Source organism: Mus musculus, chromosome 5 (genome assembly GCF_000001635.26).
Source record: "Mus musculus strain C57BL/6J chromosome 5, GRCm38.p6 C57BL/6J".
In the NCBI taxonomy this organism is placed as follows: Eukaryota; Metazoa; Chordata; class Mammalia; order Rodentia; family Muridae; genus Mus; species Mus musculus.
The window spans coordinates 92,957,406-92,975,733 of NC_000071.6; the positions used below are offsets into that span (position 1 = coordinate 92,957,406).

At 47.3% G+C, this 18,328-nt stretch overlaps 1 protein-coding gene across 5 annotated transcripts in view; it reads left to right on the plus strand.

The window, feature by feature from the left end:
- Window positions 1-8,354, plus strand: part of Shroom3 (shroom family member 3) — a 282,325-nt gene extending 273,971 nt beyond the window's left edge. For 3 of the 5 annotated variants that reach the window (NM_015756.2, NM_001077595.2, NM_001077596.2), the window contains 2 exons: window positions 4,686-4,958; window positions 6,951-8,354. In NM_015756.2, the coding sequence (NP_056571.2) occupies window positions 4,686-4,958; window positions 6,951-7,319 (642 nt within the window). In that variant the 3' untranslated portion in view covers window positions 7,320-8,354. The remainder of the gene's footprint in view (window positions 1-4,685; window positions 4,959-6,950) is intronic. The other 2 variants (XM_006534966.4, XM_006534968.3) reach the window with 1 other exon arrangement.
- The last annotated feature ends 9,974 nt before the right edge of the window (window positions 8,355-18,328 follow it).

Here is an 18,328-nt window from a genome sequence, read left to right on the forward strand (position 1 = left end):
GTGTTAGAGTTTCTCATTCGCCTGACTCCCTGAAGCTCTGTCCTTCTCATTGGTTAGTTTGTGTCCGTCTGACCTCAGGTTCACGCTCTTAGTTCATTCCTGCCAGTGATTTTGTTGTTGTTTCAGATTATCATTTTCAGTTCTAAACTTTCTGTTTTTTAGTTCCTTTTTGCTCGAATCTTCAAGTGATTTTGCTCTTATCATGAAGAATGCTTATTTAAGAAAGCATTTTTAAAGACTATGGTAATCCTAATGTAAGCATTATCTCCAGTCTAGCATCACTGTTACCCTTTCTGGCTCTTTATACCTGAGTAACTGTATATTGTATTCTGTGCTGCGAGGCCCTGGTCCTGCTGGCACAGCCCTCTGTAGAATGGTGATTGAGGCAGGCCTGGTTACTGCAGGCCCAGACCGTAAGTTCCGTCTCAGTTTTGGATAGTGTGGTTCCAGCACCCATTTCGGTTTGGGAGCCTCTGTGAGGTTACAGAGCTCTGTACTCACTGAGCCCCTCTGGCTTTAGTTTGGGACTTGAGCAACGTTTCTGACACACCCAAGTTCTCAGAGCCTTTGGTGTACTCTTCGTCTCTCCCTACGTGTGCCACTTAAACGTGAGCTTCCCCCAGCCCCGCACGTGCCCCTCACCCTGAGCGTTCATGCCAAGTTCCAAGCATCTTCTGGCCTAGCTCCGTCCTCTCCTGGGGTTTTCCACACAGCCTTTGGCTCCCAGAGATTCCTAGTATCAGTCCTGTAGCTGGACAGGCAACCTGTGCAGCTATGCAGGAGCTGTGAGGAGGAGGGGAATGGAGTGGGGATTCCCTCACACTCTAGGCCCAGGGCTCCTTACTCCAGCTCCCAGGAAGGTTTCTGGGGTACCTGCACCACCACTGTGGGGTGGTGTCCGTGAGTGGAGGCAGAGCTGGGAGAGGAGAGAGAGAGAAAGCACAGGCCGCACCAGCCACCCAAGCCACCTCAGCTCTGCAGACGAGGCTTTCTCACGTTGCCCTGAGGTCGGCAAGGTATGAAAAGCCTGAAACTCACCCCTTCGGGTTGTCAGTGTGCACTCTTCTTGGTCTCGGAATCCCCACCCCCCAGGACCCCAGGATTTAATGGTAACATGCAAAAGAGGGAAGCTGTGGCAGTTATGACATCGTGGCCCACACCACGATGGAGGTCTCCCACTGGAGCTTGACAGAAGGTAAACAGATTGGCATTTCAGAAGAGTCCCCCTGGCAGCTATGTCTGGAGTTGGGCAGGATGGGAGGAAAGTGCAGTCACTGAAAGTATGATGCACAAGTATGATCAACATCCATCCTATGAGCAGTTTAAGAGCTTTTTGAAAGAGTAGTTGTTGTTGTTTAAGAACAGGCAGGAGCTGGTGGTGGCTTAGTTGTGGAGGGTGGAAGAAGAAGGGTGGTCAGGAAGGGTCCCAGCTCCAAGTTGCTGTGCACAATGTCTGGGAAGATGGTTGACCTTGCATTTTACCGGACCTTAACTGGCACCAAGGGACCATCTCAGATAATTACACTGACATTCTAGTTACAAGTCTCCTGGTGGAGAAGTGGGGCAGGATTCTTAGCCGAGATAGCTCGTGCTGGAGGTGTTGGACATCACCATCAGGCCCAGTCACCTCTGCTTCTATCAGGTTACACAATGTGGGATGGAGGTCTGGCCTCGTTACCATCTGAAACTGCCTTGACTTTCTAGAGCTCAGCCAAAGACAGCAGTTAACATGCAGGGTCCTGGATCTTGCATTTACAACAGAAGAAACAAGCCTGTCAGGTAGACATGGTTTGCCAGGTCTAGGCAGAAGCCTGAACTCCACTCTGCCCCAGCCAGAAGGGCTACATTTTTCTTAGGATAAAAACAGCCAACAAAAGCTAAGTGTTTTTGTACCAGTGTTTTGGGGATGCTGCGGCACAAGCCTCAGAGCTGCCACTCGGGGAAGCTAGGGTTGCCACCCAGGCACCTACTGCAACAAGTGCTGGACTCTCAGACGCTGGCCTGACCTTGTGATAGCACAGAAAACAAGGCCTGTCCGTATGGTTGTCTTCCAGTGTGCGTGCATTTGAGCCTCATAACATTCCTGAGAGCTATTTTAAAGTACTAATTGAAACCAGCACCCTGGAGCCAGACAACCTGGGTTTAAGCCTGGCTCTGTCACTTACTGTATGGTCTGGGGCATGTCCCATACCCTCACTGTGCTTCTCAGTGAGGCTGGGACGATACCTGTGTTGTCGGGCTGTCGGAGCCGTGATTGAGTAGTGAGACGCTGCTTCTGCCTGCCACAGAGCATGGGATCAATAAGACATGATCTCATCGAGGCAGGTGGAGCTGTCCTCTTGCTGATGGCACAGGTGAAGTGGCCTCCTGGCAGTGATCAAGTCAGAGCTGGTCTCCGACTCGGAGTCTGTGCTCCTCTGCTGCTGAGGGAGAAGACCCGGCAGGATGTTTCCTGTGCAGATGGTGTGTTGAACTATGTTTAGAAAAAGAACGCACATAAATAGCATCTCACACAGCCTGGGTTAGCAGTTTGTCAGATGTGAAGCTAAGTGGGTGAATGTCAGTGGCCTACAAGTTCCGTAGCTCCCGGGAGAGACTAGTATAGTATTAAAATTCTCTCTTTCATGGGCCGAGGAGATGGCTGCCGTTAAGAGCACTTGCTGCTCCTGCAGAGGATTCCCTGCAACCATACTGAGTGGCTCACAGCTCCTGTAACTCCAGCTCTTGGGGAATCAGACTCTCTCTTCTGGTTTCAAAGGCATCTATATACACACACGTGGTGTACATACATACAAGCCGTTACATGTATAAATGATAAAGAAAATTTAAATATTATTCCCTTCTCCTGCCCTAAATGAGTTCTGTTAAAGTTGGATTTTGTTATTTTTTAAAAAGGATCATCCTGGCACAGAAATGTTGGCAGCACTGCTGGCTTCCCCCTGATGCCTGCGGTTGCTCAGAACCTCTTCACTATAGTCTCAGCCCAGGTCTCCATAGTTAAAGACCTGGTGATCAAAAGCTGGCAGGCATTGCATCCACATACCTAACGGTGAGGCAGGGCCGACTGGGTGCCTGCCCAGTCTCTGCACTGCCTTACTGTAATGTACAGAATGTGCCCAGGCTTCTGTGCTGTGTTTGTGTGGCTCTGCCCAGTGTCCACGCCGTCAAACACCAGAGCTGGGTCTGGATAGAAAGACCCAGCTGACTGGACGTGGACTCTGGCCTCAGAGTGCCATATGAGTCCCATGCACCAAGCTGCCTACCTCCCAGCATGCGCACTGCTTAGGGCCTGAGAGCCAGCAAGCTGACTCCAGCAGACTAGCAGAAGAACGGGGGACCTGGGTATTAGTAAGGCTTATACAAGCACCCCCACCTACTGGGCCAGGTTGCCCACCCTGGGTCAGACCTGAGCAAGGTCTTGCTGTATAGCCACAGCTCCCCTGGAACTCACTGTGTTCCAGGCCTTGGCCTTGAACTCACAGCCATCCTTAAGTGCCAGGACTGCAGGAGCTCACCAACATGCCTGGCTGAGAAGAGTACTCTCTGCTAATACTTTGAGTGCCCAGCCTGGCAGCTGTACCTGCAAGGTTAAAAAAGACCAGGGCTGACTGGGCGACCTGACCTGACCTGGCAGTGTCTGCTGTTTCCCACCCGTGTTGCCTTCAGCTTGTCTCTTCATAGGCACAAACTTATCCAAGCTCTGTGCTAGTGGGCAGCTTGTTACTGAAGTCTGCTGCGCTGTCCCACAGTGATGGCTGCCAGCGGAGGATGCTTTTGGGGGGGAGGGTAATAGCATAATTAACCCTAATTACTTTTTCCCTCCCACTCATGTTACCGTGGGCCGAGTCTTCTGTTGAGGAAATGCTTAGACACCTTACAGCTTTTCCCTTAGAAGTGAGGTTTGTGTCAGTTAAGCTGCCTGTAGCCACGGAGATCTGGAAAGTTGAACTGACAACAGGATGTCACTGTTTAAGCCAGAGCTTCTCTTCAGAAATTAGTAGTTAGAGGCTTACGTTACATAGTTGTGGCAAGCAGGTCCAGATTTAGTTAAAAGGCAAAGCTGAGTGGCTTTCTGATACAGTGTCACCATCAGTGTGTGTAATGGTCATGTGAGAGCCCATCTGGTGATGCATGGGCCTGAGGTGGGCGCATCCCCAAGTCTCACCCTCCCCGCTGTATGCGGAGGACTAGATGAGGCAGAACCTGTAGCTCATAGTAACTGCCCAAGGCCAGCTATCCAGCTCAGCTCTCAGACCGTGGGTGCTGGAGGCCCTTCACTCCGGTTCCGTGGCTGCTCGTTTGTAGCCGAGGATGTTCACCCCGCCCCTCCTTTCTTGCTCGTGGTATTGTGCCTAGTAAGAAAGAAAGGACATTGAATGAGAAGTTAACAAACCAGTTGGAAAGGCAGAACTGTATGCAGCATTACACAGTGAGGAATATGACTAGTGCGTGTATAATCAGGTGTGGGCTGGGGAACTCTGAATAGGCTCAAAGAATGGCAGTTGTAGACATTCAGGGAAAGGCAAAGGAAAAAGAAAAAAAAAGTTCTGATTTGAGTCATCAGTCCCCACAGAGCTGAAGAGCTTTTAGCTGAACCTTGACGGCAAGGGCGGGGCCGGGAGTGCCCATCCACATTCCAGCAGCAGCCCTGGCTCAGCTTGGCTCTGTGTCTCTCACCATTCTAGGCTGAGCTTATCGGAAGCCTTACCCACAAGCTGGAGAGCCTCCAGGAAGCCAAGGGGAGCCTGCTCACGGACATCAAGCTGAACAATGCCCTGGGAGAGGAGGTGGAGGCTCTGATCAGTGAGCTCTGCAAACCCAACGAGTTTGACAAGTACAAGATGTTCATAGGGGACCTGGACAAGGTGGTCAACCTGCTGCTGTCCCTGTCTGGACGCCTGGCCCGCGTGGAGAACGTCCTCAGAGGCCTTGGTGAAGACGCCAGCAAAGAGGAAAGGGTATGTGGCCTAGCAGGTTACCGTCTGAGCCCTCTGTCCATAGAGACACTTCTCCGGGATGACCATCGCTGTGGGTTGAGAGAGCACCTGCTAGGCAGGATTCAGTGTGGATACTCTGGGCAGATGCACAGGGCCTAGGGCCTCTCCTTCCTCGCAGAGATAAAAACACATTAGACGCTTAAAGGAGAGGAGGACCACAGAACCACTGGGATAAGAGGGCAGAAGTGAGCTTCAGGGAATCTGCACGATGGGCCCAGCCGTGGGCAGGTACGTGGGCACGACTGTGCTGTCCTCCACTGGAGGGACAGTGCTGTTGTGACAGACACTTGGCTTTGCGCTTCATGTGCAGTGTCCTGAATCCCTACCATGCTGCATTAGTGCTTGACCTCTCTAAAAACAAAAATCTCAGTAGAAAGAGGACAGCTGACCCAGTCAGTACCAAACTCAGCGTCTCCACGTGCCATGATGACAGGGGGAGGGGAGGGGAGGGGAGGGGAGGGGAGGGGAGGGGAGGGGAAGGAAGGGAGGTCCATAGGCTTCAGAGCTGCAGTGTTTGATCTGAGCCGCAGTGAGGAGTGTGCGAAGCTTTGATGGCGACAGTGCTAGGAGCTCAGGCTGTGCCTCAGACTTCTCTTCATGGTGAATCAGACACAGCATGTTTAATTCAAGCCTCAGAGTGATTAGGGAAAGAACTGTCAGAGTGGGGATATTGATAAAATTCACCCACTAACTTTGTACTGTTTTCTAGGATTATTATAGAAATCCTATGAGCTAGCTGGGCGTGGTGCTGGCGGTGGTGCTGGCGGCGGCACACACCTTGAATCCCTTGGAGAGGCTGAGGAAGGCAGATTGCTGAGTTCAAGTCCAGCCTTGTCTACATGGCTTTCCAAGCCAGCCAGGGCTACATAGTGAGCCGCCACCTGACTTGTCAGATAGGGGATTTGAGGCAGAGTCACGTGACCCTTTAGCAGTCCTAGGTCAGGTAATTTGTACTGAGGGATGTGTAAGTCACTGCACTTCACGATTGGATTCCATCTTACATTGTCTCACTCATGTTGTCCTGAAAGGTCTGAAAACTATTCAATTCAAAACTCTTTTAAAGTACTTACTGTGGCGTTTACACTGTGTCGGCATATCAGATGCAGGACACATGAAGTATTTCCAGGAAGTCGATGGGCCCCGAAGAGGCGGCAGCTTACTACTGGGCTGGTGTGGGAAACTCTGAAGTACGACACCAACGTCCTTCTTGAACAGAGTTTTACTCATGGATAGAGGCCAAGCAGCAGCCCGGGGTGGCAGGGATGTTGGTTTTGTTAAAGATGAGGAATATATCCCCATTGTTACAGATTGGGAGGCACGGAGTTCAGAGCCCTGCCTGCAGATGGTTTAAAAACCTTTTTTAGCATATATATATATATGTATAAATATGTATATATATGTATATGCATATATATATATGCTAATAGGCAAATACACACACATATATATAAGCTAATAGGCATATATATATATATATATGTGTGTGTATATATATATATATATGCTCCCCATGTGCATTACCAGAAGAGGCCAGAAAAGGGCATGGATTGTCCTGGCCCTGGAGTTGGAGACCATTGTTACTGCCATGTGGGTGCTAGGAATTGAATTCAGATGTTCTACAACAGTCAGTCTGTGCTCCGAACCAGGGCTCCATCTCTCCAGCCCCCTGCAAAGTTTTTATTCAGCAGATGGAGAGGTGGGGCACAAAGTACTCAGAGAACTTGAGGATTGGCTCAGTAAGTGTAGAGCTAAAAAGGGCAGGTTGTTACCACAGCCATTTACCCACCACAGAGTGTTCAACATAAGGAGAGAAAACAGATAGTAATAATGGCTATAGGTACATCCATCCATCCTTCGCACTGTTGAGTAGAGCACTGGTTTGCAGCCCTGTGAGAGGCAGGAGTCTGCCTCCTTGTCTTATGGCTGCCTTACCTGTTCATTTTACCCTGGCAGAGTTCTCTGAACGAGAAAAGGAAGGTTCTGGCTGGCCAGCATGAGGATGCACGGGAGCTCAAGGAGAACCTGGACCGGAGGGAGCGCGTGGTGCTGGATATCCTGGCCAACTACCTGTCCGCCGAGCAGCTGCAGGACTACCAGCACTTCGTGAAGATGAAGTCCACACTCCTCATTGAGCAGCGGAAGCTGGATGACAAGATAAAGCTGGGCCAGGAGCAGGTCAGGTGCCTGCTGGAGTCGCTTCCCTCGGACTTCAGGCCCAAGGCAGGGGCCATCTCCCTCCCTCCAGCCCTCACCGGCCATGGGACTCCTGGGGGGACATCTGTATTCGGTGGTGTTTTCCCAACGTTGACCTCTCCTCTTTAATCGCTCCTGTAAGCCCTGGGCAAAAGCTGCCACTCTCACCACTGTTCAATCTGAAAGCGATTTCACTACAAACTGCGGTTTGAGTTGTGGGTTACTGGGGGCTTCCTGAGTAACAGGAAGAGGCTTTCCAGGAATCTCTCTTGCCTTTCACGGTTGGTCTTCTGCGAGCTTGCACGCTCTGTGGAAGAGAGTCGGTGACCTGCGGCCTGATGGAGGGTGTCTGGCACGGGTTTCCCCAGGCTGAGGCGGCGGAGATGGGTGTGTGGCACCCTCAGGAATGTATCCACAGCGGCCTTCCTTGCTGGTGGGCAGTGCACCCTGATACCAGGGCACAAGTACCAGTCTGCAACACAAAGCCTTAAAAAGACACACACACACACACACACACACACACACACACACACACACACACACGTTAAGAAAACTGTAAAACCCCTGAACGTTTTTGTTATTTATATTTTTAAAAATGAAAAAGATCGTTATGTTTGTGTGCTAACCACTTACTTGATTCTATTTTGTGGTGGATGTAGGCAATTATGTTTGAGCTTTGTATTTCGTGAAAACCTTAATGAAGAATTCCAAAGATAGTCAAATTGAATATGGAGATTTTTGCGGGTTTTTCTTCTGCTCGTTTTGTGTGTATCTGCTGTTGGGTGGCTGTGTGCGCCACAGTAGGTGTGTAGAGTTGTACAGCTTTGTGTGGGTTCCGAGGCCTGACCCTGGGTCATCAGGTTCTCCCATCGCAAGTCTCTTCACCCACTGAGCCCTCTCTCCAGCCCCAGTCAGACGTTAATAAAGATGGGTGGCCATTCTGCACTTGTGCTATGCTGTGAGAGGTCCCAGTTTCCATGGTGATCGGGCCTTGCCACGTTTCTCCAGGAGGACGGCTCAGTGGTGACATCTCGGGGTGTGTTCCTCCTTGACCAGTTTATTCACAAAGACAATAGTTCCCAAGCCTGTGAGAGATGAGTCTAAGCCAGTTCAAAACCGAGTCCGTGCTGCCATCGTAGAGGAAATACACTTACTAAGCGACACAGTCAGGATGGTTTAGTATTTTTTAGAAGCTGGTTTTCCTAAATGTCAGACCTGCAGGTCATGAGAGCTGATTTCTATTGTCAAGTTTCAGTGAAAGCAATTGAGGGGTTCTGTGGTACAAGGTATAAGTCTACTCAAACAAATCAGGATGCCAGCGGGGCTGCAGATGTCCCAGGAGCCAGGCTGGGTACAGCCACTAGAAAAAGTAAGAGTGTCATGTTTTGGGCAGGTGACACACCACAAACTTTCTGCTTGTTGTTGACTTAGAGGCCACCCAGAAGTTTCTTGGCAGCCGTCAGCCAAAGCTCTGTTCTGTGGAGCTTATACACCGTTCAAGTGCTCTGACCCTGACAGGGTTCTTTTCTAATGCTCCGTTCAGAGGGGCCATCGTGACTCAGGAGGCCAGAGAGAAAGCCGTTTAGCAGCCACATTGCACTGCAAAGTTATTCTGGAGTTAATACTGTACGCCCAACTGACACTTCGTTAGATGTGGACCAATCAGAAGCCTGAAACCCATGCCTGTAGGTAACTGTCTTTCCCAGCCAATGCCTCCAGATGTTCTTAGTAAATGCCTTGGAGGAATTTTGGGGCTCCCAGAACACAGCACTGTTTAAAGTTACTCTTCAAGGACAGTGAGGTGGCTCAGCAGGTAAAGGTGCTTGCTGCCAAGCCTGAGAACCTTGCGTTCCATCCCTGGAACCTGCATGGTAGAAATAGAGAACCCACCTATGTGCTCTGGCCCTGTGCACCCACACACACACATGCAGTAGGCGAAGGTGAGAGAAAGTGCTTGTATTACAGGCAGGAGTTCAATCATCAAAACCCATATAAACCCAGCAGGACATGGGAGGGCACTGGTAATCCAGCACCAGGGAGGTGGGGACAAGCACACCCCAGCCTTGCTGGCCAGCCAGCGAGAGTCCCTACCCCAAAACATAGGGGAGACAGCCTGAGAGAGGACACCTAAGGTTGCCCTCTGCCTTCATACGTGCAAGTAGAAACACTTGAGGATGACTGGGGTCAAACCACACATTGTCAAGATGACTTCTCTGACTTAGACACATAAGTAATTTCACAGCAGAGTGACAGGGAATATTGGAACATTGTTAGGCCACCACTGAAGACCCTCCAGAGCATGGCATCTGTTCTGTTGCTGTTACCAATATCCTTCCCCGGTTACAATGAAATGAGTGAGGTGCCCGTGGGACTGTGAAATCTGATTCACGGGTGGATGTGGTTGGTCTTCATTGGTGCTGAACTTGACCCCAGCACTTTGAAGAACCACTATACTTTCAAAGTAGATTTTAAATGCCTCCAAGTAGAAAGGCCTGCGTTTTCATTCCTTTTCAGTTCTCTCTTCTCACTATTTAAAAAAAAAAAAATTCATTTACTGTAGAAACCTCCTCCTAACAGGGTCCTCCTCGGAGACAGAACAGAGATGACAGTCATGTCTTCCCCCTGGGCGTCTTCCTTCCCCCTGGGCATCAGAACACAGGGCTCACAGAGTGCTCGCTCCTGTCGCTTCTCACTCACGGTGGGCGCGGTGACCTAAGAATACACCAGAAACCCAGGGAGTTCCAGGAAAGAGTGCGTCCTGTGACCAGTCAGGTCACCTGGGAAGTTCCAGCCTGTCCCTACAGGCAGCTGACTCAGAGTCCCTGGTGCTGTTCCTGGTGGGAGCTGCCTTCCCCCTAAAGAATGAGGGAGGAGCCACAGAGTTCTCCAAGACACTGAACAGTTTCCTTTGCCCCCCCCCCCCCCCCCCGGGGTACACTCTAGGTTTCACTTTGTACAGCAAAATGGGCCAGCGCGGGCCAAATCAGCAGCTGCCATTGAGGTGAGAAGGCAAGGGTGGGTCCTGCCGGTTTCCCTGTTTCTCTCTTAATATCTGACCGAAACTCACTCAGTCTAAAAAGGACATATATGCCTTAAATGCTCTAACTGTACCTTACAGATCTGTTTTTTTAAAAAGTTCATTGTTCAAGAACTTCAAACATATAAACTATGTCCTTTATCCTCCCACCGCCCCTGAGCCTCTCTGAGCCCCCTCTTCATGTCCCCTCCCACCCACCCTATCCAATTAGTGCTGCCCACCTGCGTGTGGGGGTGGGGCAACCTACCACTGGCCACACACCCCAAAATGACTCCTACCCCCAGCCACCATCAACAGCGCCCTCAGCCAGGAGTGGAGCCTTGGGAGCCCCTCTCCTGTCCACGCAGAAGTATTCAAGGATCTTGCATTAAATTACTAACTTTGTTTTCCTAGATACTTTGGAAAATACTGGGTTTTTATTTTTGTGTTTCCAAACTTCGTTGCTCTCTAGTTTTAATTTCTTGATATGACTCAGCTTTAGCCTGCTAATTCAAAATTAGCTTTTCTTTTTCTTTCTTTCTTAGCTTTTCTTTTTCTTTTTTTCTTTTTTGGTAGAAACAGGTTTTATACAACTTCCTACTAGGAAAAAAAAAAGGACTATCTGAAATCACTTCTTCATTTCCAGCAGGCCTAAAATGATCAGGGACACATGAAGACAGAAATCAATGGCAAAGGATATACAGCCTTCACTCTTGGATGAAGTATCAGATGACCATTCATACAATAAAGAGATACACGAACCATTTACCTACCCTGTATGTGGTTCCGGGGCTGAGGTACATATTTTACATATAAGACAGACTTGGCCTCCAGGTTCTCCCAGCATCCCTCACTACTTATCTGACAAAGCCTGCTCCCAACTTTACAGCTCAGAGCCTGGGCTGCCCTAGCCCCAGAGGCTCTTCTCTATATAATCCAGACACTTTGGCCTCCTCCACCCCCACCCCCACCCCTCACACTCACTCTTCATCCTCTCCTCTCTCCCTTTTCATGGTGACTCCTCTGGCCTCCTTCATTGAGGCCAGAAAACTCGCCCACCCAATAGCAACTTCCCAATAAACCCACATTTACTATAATCTAATCTCGCTTGAATTGGCTATTCCACGGGTAAAGAAATAACTTATTCTGATTGTTTGACAAAACCTTACTTTTCTTTTTTTTTTAAGATTTATTTATTTATTTTATGTAAGTACACACTGTAGCTGTCTTCAGACACTCCAGAAGAGGGCGTCAGATCTTGTTACAGATGGTTGTGAGCCACCATGTGGTTGCTGGGATTTGAACTTCGGACCTTCGGAAGAGCAGTCGGGTGCTCTTACCACTGAGCCATCTCTCCAGCCCCAAAACCTTACTTTTCTTATAGGAGCTCATTTGATGCCAACTCATGGTTTCTCAAAGTGTGGTCAAAATACGACCTGCCTCAGAATCCTCAGGGATGCTCCTTAAAACTGCCAGTCGAGCAATAGTGGCACACACCTTTAATCCCAGCACTTGGGAGGCAGAGGCAGGCAGATTTCTGAGTTCGAGGCCAGCCTGGTCTACAGAGTGAGTTTCAGGACAGCCAGGATTACACAGAGAAACCCTGTCTCGAAAAAAAAAAAAAACCAAAAAAACCAAACAACCAAACCTGCCAGTTGATAAGACACCAGGGTAGGCTGGGATTTAATACTGCCTCTAGCGTTTTTGGAGTGCCTTAACTTGTAAGAGCCACAGCTGTGGTCATTGGTACAGTTTCTGTTGTTAGGATCACAAGGCTAGCATGAACATGTGAAATCTCAGGTCTTAAAGATTATAATAAATAAGAATCACAGAAGTTCAAAGCCATGGCATCTTTACTCAGGTTAGCTACATTTTTGTTTTTGTCACTAAGACTTACGTCATTGGTACATCATTATTTTTTTTCCCAAAAATTGAATTGTCACACGCTTAGTAACTTGAGTGCTGCCCTGCCAAACGGATGACCACTGGCCTCTTCAATAGGGACCTCGCTTGCTCTCAAGTCTGACTACATACACGAGTTACACTCTTGAGAGTCTAGCTATTGAAGCAAAGGGTGTGTGCATTTCCTTTGAGAAGTGAGAGCCCAACCCAGTTTCAGACCCTCCGAATCCAAACTAGACAGAAAAAAAAAAAAAAAAAAAAACTGACTCACGGGTGCTGGTTTATATATAAACTGTAAGCGGGAAGGCAGCTGTGCATCAAGCCATCAGTGTTGCTGTCTAAAGCAACAGTCTGAAAGGTGAAGTGTAACCTAAGGACATGTTAAGTAAGGAGAACAAATGACCACGGTATACTAGGAAATTATGTAAGAACCCTAAATACCCAAGGAAAAACAGAGCCAAAAGTGCCCTTCCCCCACCCCCAAGGATGCTCAGATCTTGGAGAACTGAACTCATATCACATAGCAGGGAGGTGATTTGCATGAGCTCAACCAGGTTGTCCACTCCAGGCAAGCAGGAAACAAACCTTCAGAGTGCAAACAAATGCAGCCTACCAGCACAGCTAACAGGGTCCACAGAAAAGCAAGCTGTTCAGTGGGAGTCCTGTGGGTTTCAGGCAAGCAGAATCTCTCAGAGCTCAGGCGTGTATTCATTCACATAGCCCAGATAACAGACTGAAGCTATAGGGTGGCTGGGGAAAACCTATATTGGGATACAGTTGGAGCTGAGAACTCCCATCAAATGTCCCCACGGCCACAAAACTGACCCGGTAGGCAGAGGCACAGAGAGCAAGAGTACAGACTGACTCCAACCTACAAATCAGTTCACAGTTTATAATTTTCTGGCCTTATAATGGTACAAAAGTATATTCGCGAAACTATTCTGCCCCTTACCTTGGGCATAGCATTCAATAAACTACATGAGCTGAACACTCGGGAAATAAGGACTGTGTTTGATGGGTTTTGCCCAAGTACAGGCTAATGTCCTGAGCACAGTGAAGACAGGTTAGGCTGAGTTAGATATTCGATGTTAGGTGAGTCACATACATTTCAGCTTAGCCACATTTTCCATTGTTAAGGGTTTACGGGCACCACCCCATTTTAATAGAGGAGTAACTGCAGTCTTTCTAGGTCGCTGCTCTAGCGCCCTCTACCGAGAACGCTGAAAATTGTGCTTAACCTAAAGAACATGTATTTGAAGCTGAGAGACAATACATTGGTAACTGGCACAAATCTAGTTTCCTGGTATTAGCATTACCTTGGCATTACAATTCTGTACCTCTTGACCCCTAGGAACAATTTTCTACACAATAAAAAATAATAAGAAGGCATTAGCAAATAGACACCATATTTTTTGAAAGAACAAGGGTCTCTCTCTCTCTCCACACACACACACACACACACACACACACACACACACACCAATTTTCTATTTTTTTTTCAGATGAACTTTATAGAGTTTGTAAAACTCAAAGTCCTTAAGTCAACAGATTAAGATAAGGTCTAGTTTGATATGTGAAATTGTGTATCTGTCAATCTTTGTCTCTTACCTGACTAGTATGTGTGTGTGCGTGCCTCTGTGTGTGCATGCGTGTGTGCATGCATCTGTGCGTGCCTGTGTGTGCCTGTGTGTGTGTATGCGTCCGTGTGTGTGCATGCGTGTGTGTGCATGCGTGTGTACGTGCCTGTGTGTGTGTGCATGCGTGTGTGCGTGCCTCTGTGTGTGTGTGTGCATGTGTGTGTGCATGCGTCTGTGCGTGCCTGTGTGTGCGTATGCGTCCGTGTGTGTGCATGCGTGTGTGCGTGCCTCTGTGTGTGTGTGTGCATCTTCTGAATCTCTCTGTGAACTTATTTTTATTTCAGTTTCTATACTAGTCACTCTTGCTCTTTCATTCACAAATGACTATGATTTTCTGGTTGGAACTTGCTATAGTATGTCCAGAAGGTGTCCATGGTCCATACTGTTGGCTCCTTTTGAGTTCCATACCGTTGGCCATGCCTTTATGTTATTAAAACTATGAGGGAACTGCCCATACCAAAGCACTTTTGCCTTATGTAGTTAAAACCCTTAAAGAGGTATTTATTTTCACATTGAGAATAACAACTTCTTTTCTTCCAGTTTTTCCTTTGGTTTCTTTTCTCAAATCATATTCCCTGAATCTTCTCTACACATCCTACCGAATGTTTCTTGCTTTGAAGACATAATAGGATTCAAAAGGACATTGTAGGACATGTGCCACACGTCTGTAGCTACAGCCCTCTGAAATAAACAAAAATAAAAAAATAAGGCAAATTTTAAAGGCTTCTTGTAAAATTAGTTCCAACCAGAGGAGGACTCCTCTAAGAAAAGTGGAGATGGAGTGTCACCACGAGGCTTTCCCTAATGAAAAAACAAAACTGAGTTCTTCAAGCTGAAGGGAGGAGATGCTAGTTCCTCACAGCAAAGCACACGAGAGCATGAAACCTAAAGTTAAGTTGTCAGGTCCAAAGCACTGATGTGAAACAATGAACGACGACAAAACAGGAAACATGCAGAAGGACAGTGGTTCCCATAACTAGCGTCGAGAGAGCTGGGTCCTCAAATGCAGAGGAGTGGAGATGACCCTTATCTCTGCTTCAGTGACTATAGACAGGGAAGAGTGATAAAGACATCCAGTATCAACCTCAAGTATACTCATGTGCTTATGCACACACACACGGAACCTACACACATATATACAAAGCACACACACAGTCACACACATATACACACACAGCACACACCTGCATACTTATATAAAGCATATACAGTCACACATACAGCACACACTTGCACCTACACACACATATACAAAGCATATACAATCACACACACATGCACATACACACACACTTGCAGCTGCACACACAAAGCATGCAGTCATTCACACACATAGCACACACTTGTACCTGCACACATATACAAAGCACATATACATAGCGACACACATACACACTCACACATGCTGCACACATACAAAGCATATACAGTCACACACATATGCACATACACACACACAATTGCACCTGCACACACACACAATTGCACCTGCACACACACATACAAAACATACATACAGTCACACACATAGCACACACTTGCACCTGCACACATACACAGTCACACATACATACACACACACACATGCTGCACATATACAGAGCATATACAGTCACACACACATACAGAGTGAAAACAGAAATTCAAATCACAATGAGGTATTTCCTAATACTTGTTAGTCTGGCTATAGCTACTGTTATGGAAAAGATGAAAACACCCACCAAGGTGGCTCATGCCCCTAATTCCAGAACTCTGAATAGAGTGTACTTTTCTGAGGCCATCTTGTGACCCACTTCATGGGAAGTCAGAGAACTGTTGCAGGCCCTGCTTGAGGGGAAATCATCACGAGAAAAGTCAGAGGAACCTGCCTGCTTCTCCTGTTCTCAAATGTTCTCAAATGTCAATGCATTTGGGGATAGTGAGCTGAGCCCTGTCATGTATTTTACAGGAAATTACATAAAAACCTCATTTTTATGTTATTGATTAATATGAGTCAGCAATGAAAAGAAAATAACTTTAAGAGCTTAGACAAGGGTTGAAGAGATGGCTCAGTGGTTAAGAACACTGACTGCTCTTCCGGAGGTCCTGAGTTCAATTCCCAGTAACCACATGGTGGCTCACAACCATCTGTAATGGGATCAGATGCCCTCTTCTGGCGTGTCTGAGACAAATACAGTGTACTCATATACATAAAATATTTTTTTTAAGGAATAGCCGTGTCTCAAAGGGAGCTCCTAGCTGCCAGGCATATAAAAGTGGGCAACCTTTAACTGGTGGGGGGCGTGATCATTTCAGCCCAAGTGGGATTCTGTTTTACTTGCTACAATGGCTAGTATGATAAGCTAAAGAATGGGGTTCTACGTCTTGGGTGAGCACGTGAGCCAAGTTGAAAGAATTGTTTGGCAACTTGTTAGAAAAATGAAACATGTATTTACCTTACAATTTAGCAACTACACATTTAGGTAGTTATTGCAGAGAAATAGACATGCCGTGTCCCCAGTGTATGACTTAGTGATTTATTTGATTTTATAACAAGTATTCAGTAGACATCTGTGCTTCAAACTCTAATCTCTTCCTCAGGGCCACTGCTACCCTTGCAACATGCTGGGCACTGACAGTGACCTGCCACCCTCCCACACTCTGACCACGGGGCCACCACTTACTGGGTAGGTGTCAATACATTTAAAGTAGGTTGGCCTAAGCTCTAATGCTTGGAAACTCAGACACATCAAATGCATTTGTGACTTGTGACATTTTCTACTTTGCAGTAGGTTTGGTTTTTTGGTTGTTTGTTTTTGTTGGTTGGTTGGTTCGTTAATTGGGGTATTTGTTAGTCTGTTTTGAGACAATAGGATTTCTCTGTGTTACCCTGGCTGTCCTGGAACTATCTCTGTAGACCAGTCTGGCCTTGAACTCACAAAGATCCACCAGTTTTCGCCACCCCAGTGCTAAGATAGGCGTGCCTCACCACCACACAGCTTTGCAATAGGTCATTTAGACTACAGTCCCACTGTCAGCTAAGGGAAAAAAGTCTTCAGAACAGCTGTGCACGTGCACACACACAAAATGAAATACTGGCACATGGCACAAAATGGACTACATGCAACACTACTGTGTCAAACAAAAGAAGTCATATAAAAAAATATACAATATGGCTGTCTTAGTTAGGGTTTTACTGCTGTGAACAGACATCATGACCAAGGCAACTCTTATAAGGACAGCATTTAATTGGGGCTGGCTTACAGGTTCAGAGGTTCAGACCATTATCATCAAGGAAGAGCATGGCAGCATCCAGGCAGGCATGGTGCAGGAGTAGCCGAGAGTTCTATATCTTCATGTGAAGGCTGCTAGTGGAAGAATGACTTCCAGGCAGCTAGGGTGAGGGGCTTAAAGCCCACACTCACCATGACACACCTATTCCAACAAGTCCACGATTCCAAATAGTGCCACTCCCCGGGCCAAGCATTTTCAAACCATGACAATGGCTATATGAAATTCTCAAACAGATTAAACTTCTACAATAGTAGAAATGAGAAAGTAGCTGCGCTGAGATGGTGCATACCTTTAATCTCAGAACTTGGGAGGCAGAGGCAGGTGGATCTCTGGGAGCTCAAGGATAGCCTAGTCTACAAAGCAAGTCCAAGACAGCCAGGGCTACATAGAGAAACCGTGTCTTGAACAAAAAAAAAAAAAAAAAAAAAAAAAAAAAAGGACAAGGAAGAAGAGGATGAGGAGGAGAAGAAGAAATGAGAAATGGTTGTGGAAGGGAAAGCTAACTATTGAATTCAGCAAAAGAGAAATTTCTGGAATGACAGAGATATCCTGTATCTTTGGAGGGAGTCATTCCACTTAATGTGTTCAAAACATTTACCCCAAAGCTTGGCTTCTTGGCAAACAGCATGCGCAAGCAGATTTCCCTCGCTTCCCCTGCCCTCCTCTGAAGATCACAAAACCTCAGAAGGGTTTCCTCCCCCTCGTGTCTCTGATGTGAAAGATGCTGTCCTCAAATCCAAAGGAAGATGCAGGGACTCCGAGGAGAGCCGGCCAGGCAGGCCTTGCTGACCTCACACCACGGTAGCTGCCTTAGACCTTCTGGTCAACCATCTTTCTCATGGCTGTTCACTCTTCATCCAGCCTGGCAGAAAATGCCCATTTGCCTGTTCCTGTGCATCTCTATTTCCTTATGAAGGCTTTCTTGTTACATAAAGCTCATACTAAATAAATACGAAGGTTTTCCCTAGTTTGTCATTTGTAATCACGGACTTACCCTCGAATCTAAGTCAGGCAGCGATTTTTCTTCCTTTCCACATTGGTTTAAGGAGGGTGTGGGGTTTGATCCTACAAATATTACTGGAGAGCCTGGAGATGGACTTCACATGATTTCACTGGAGTTTATTAGGCTGCTTTAAGAAATAAAAAGCATATTGGCTTAAATAAGATATGAATTTGTCTCTCACAACCACCAAGATACATGTGGCCATCCAGGATGTTACAGAATACTGTGGGAGTTTGTGGTTCTGTCTACCACTCTGCCTTTTAAAAATGTGAACCCCAGGAGCTCTAAAGATGGCTCAGTGGTTAAG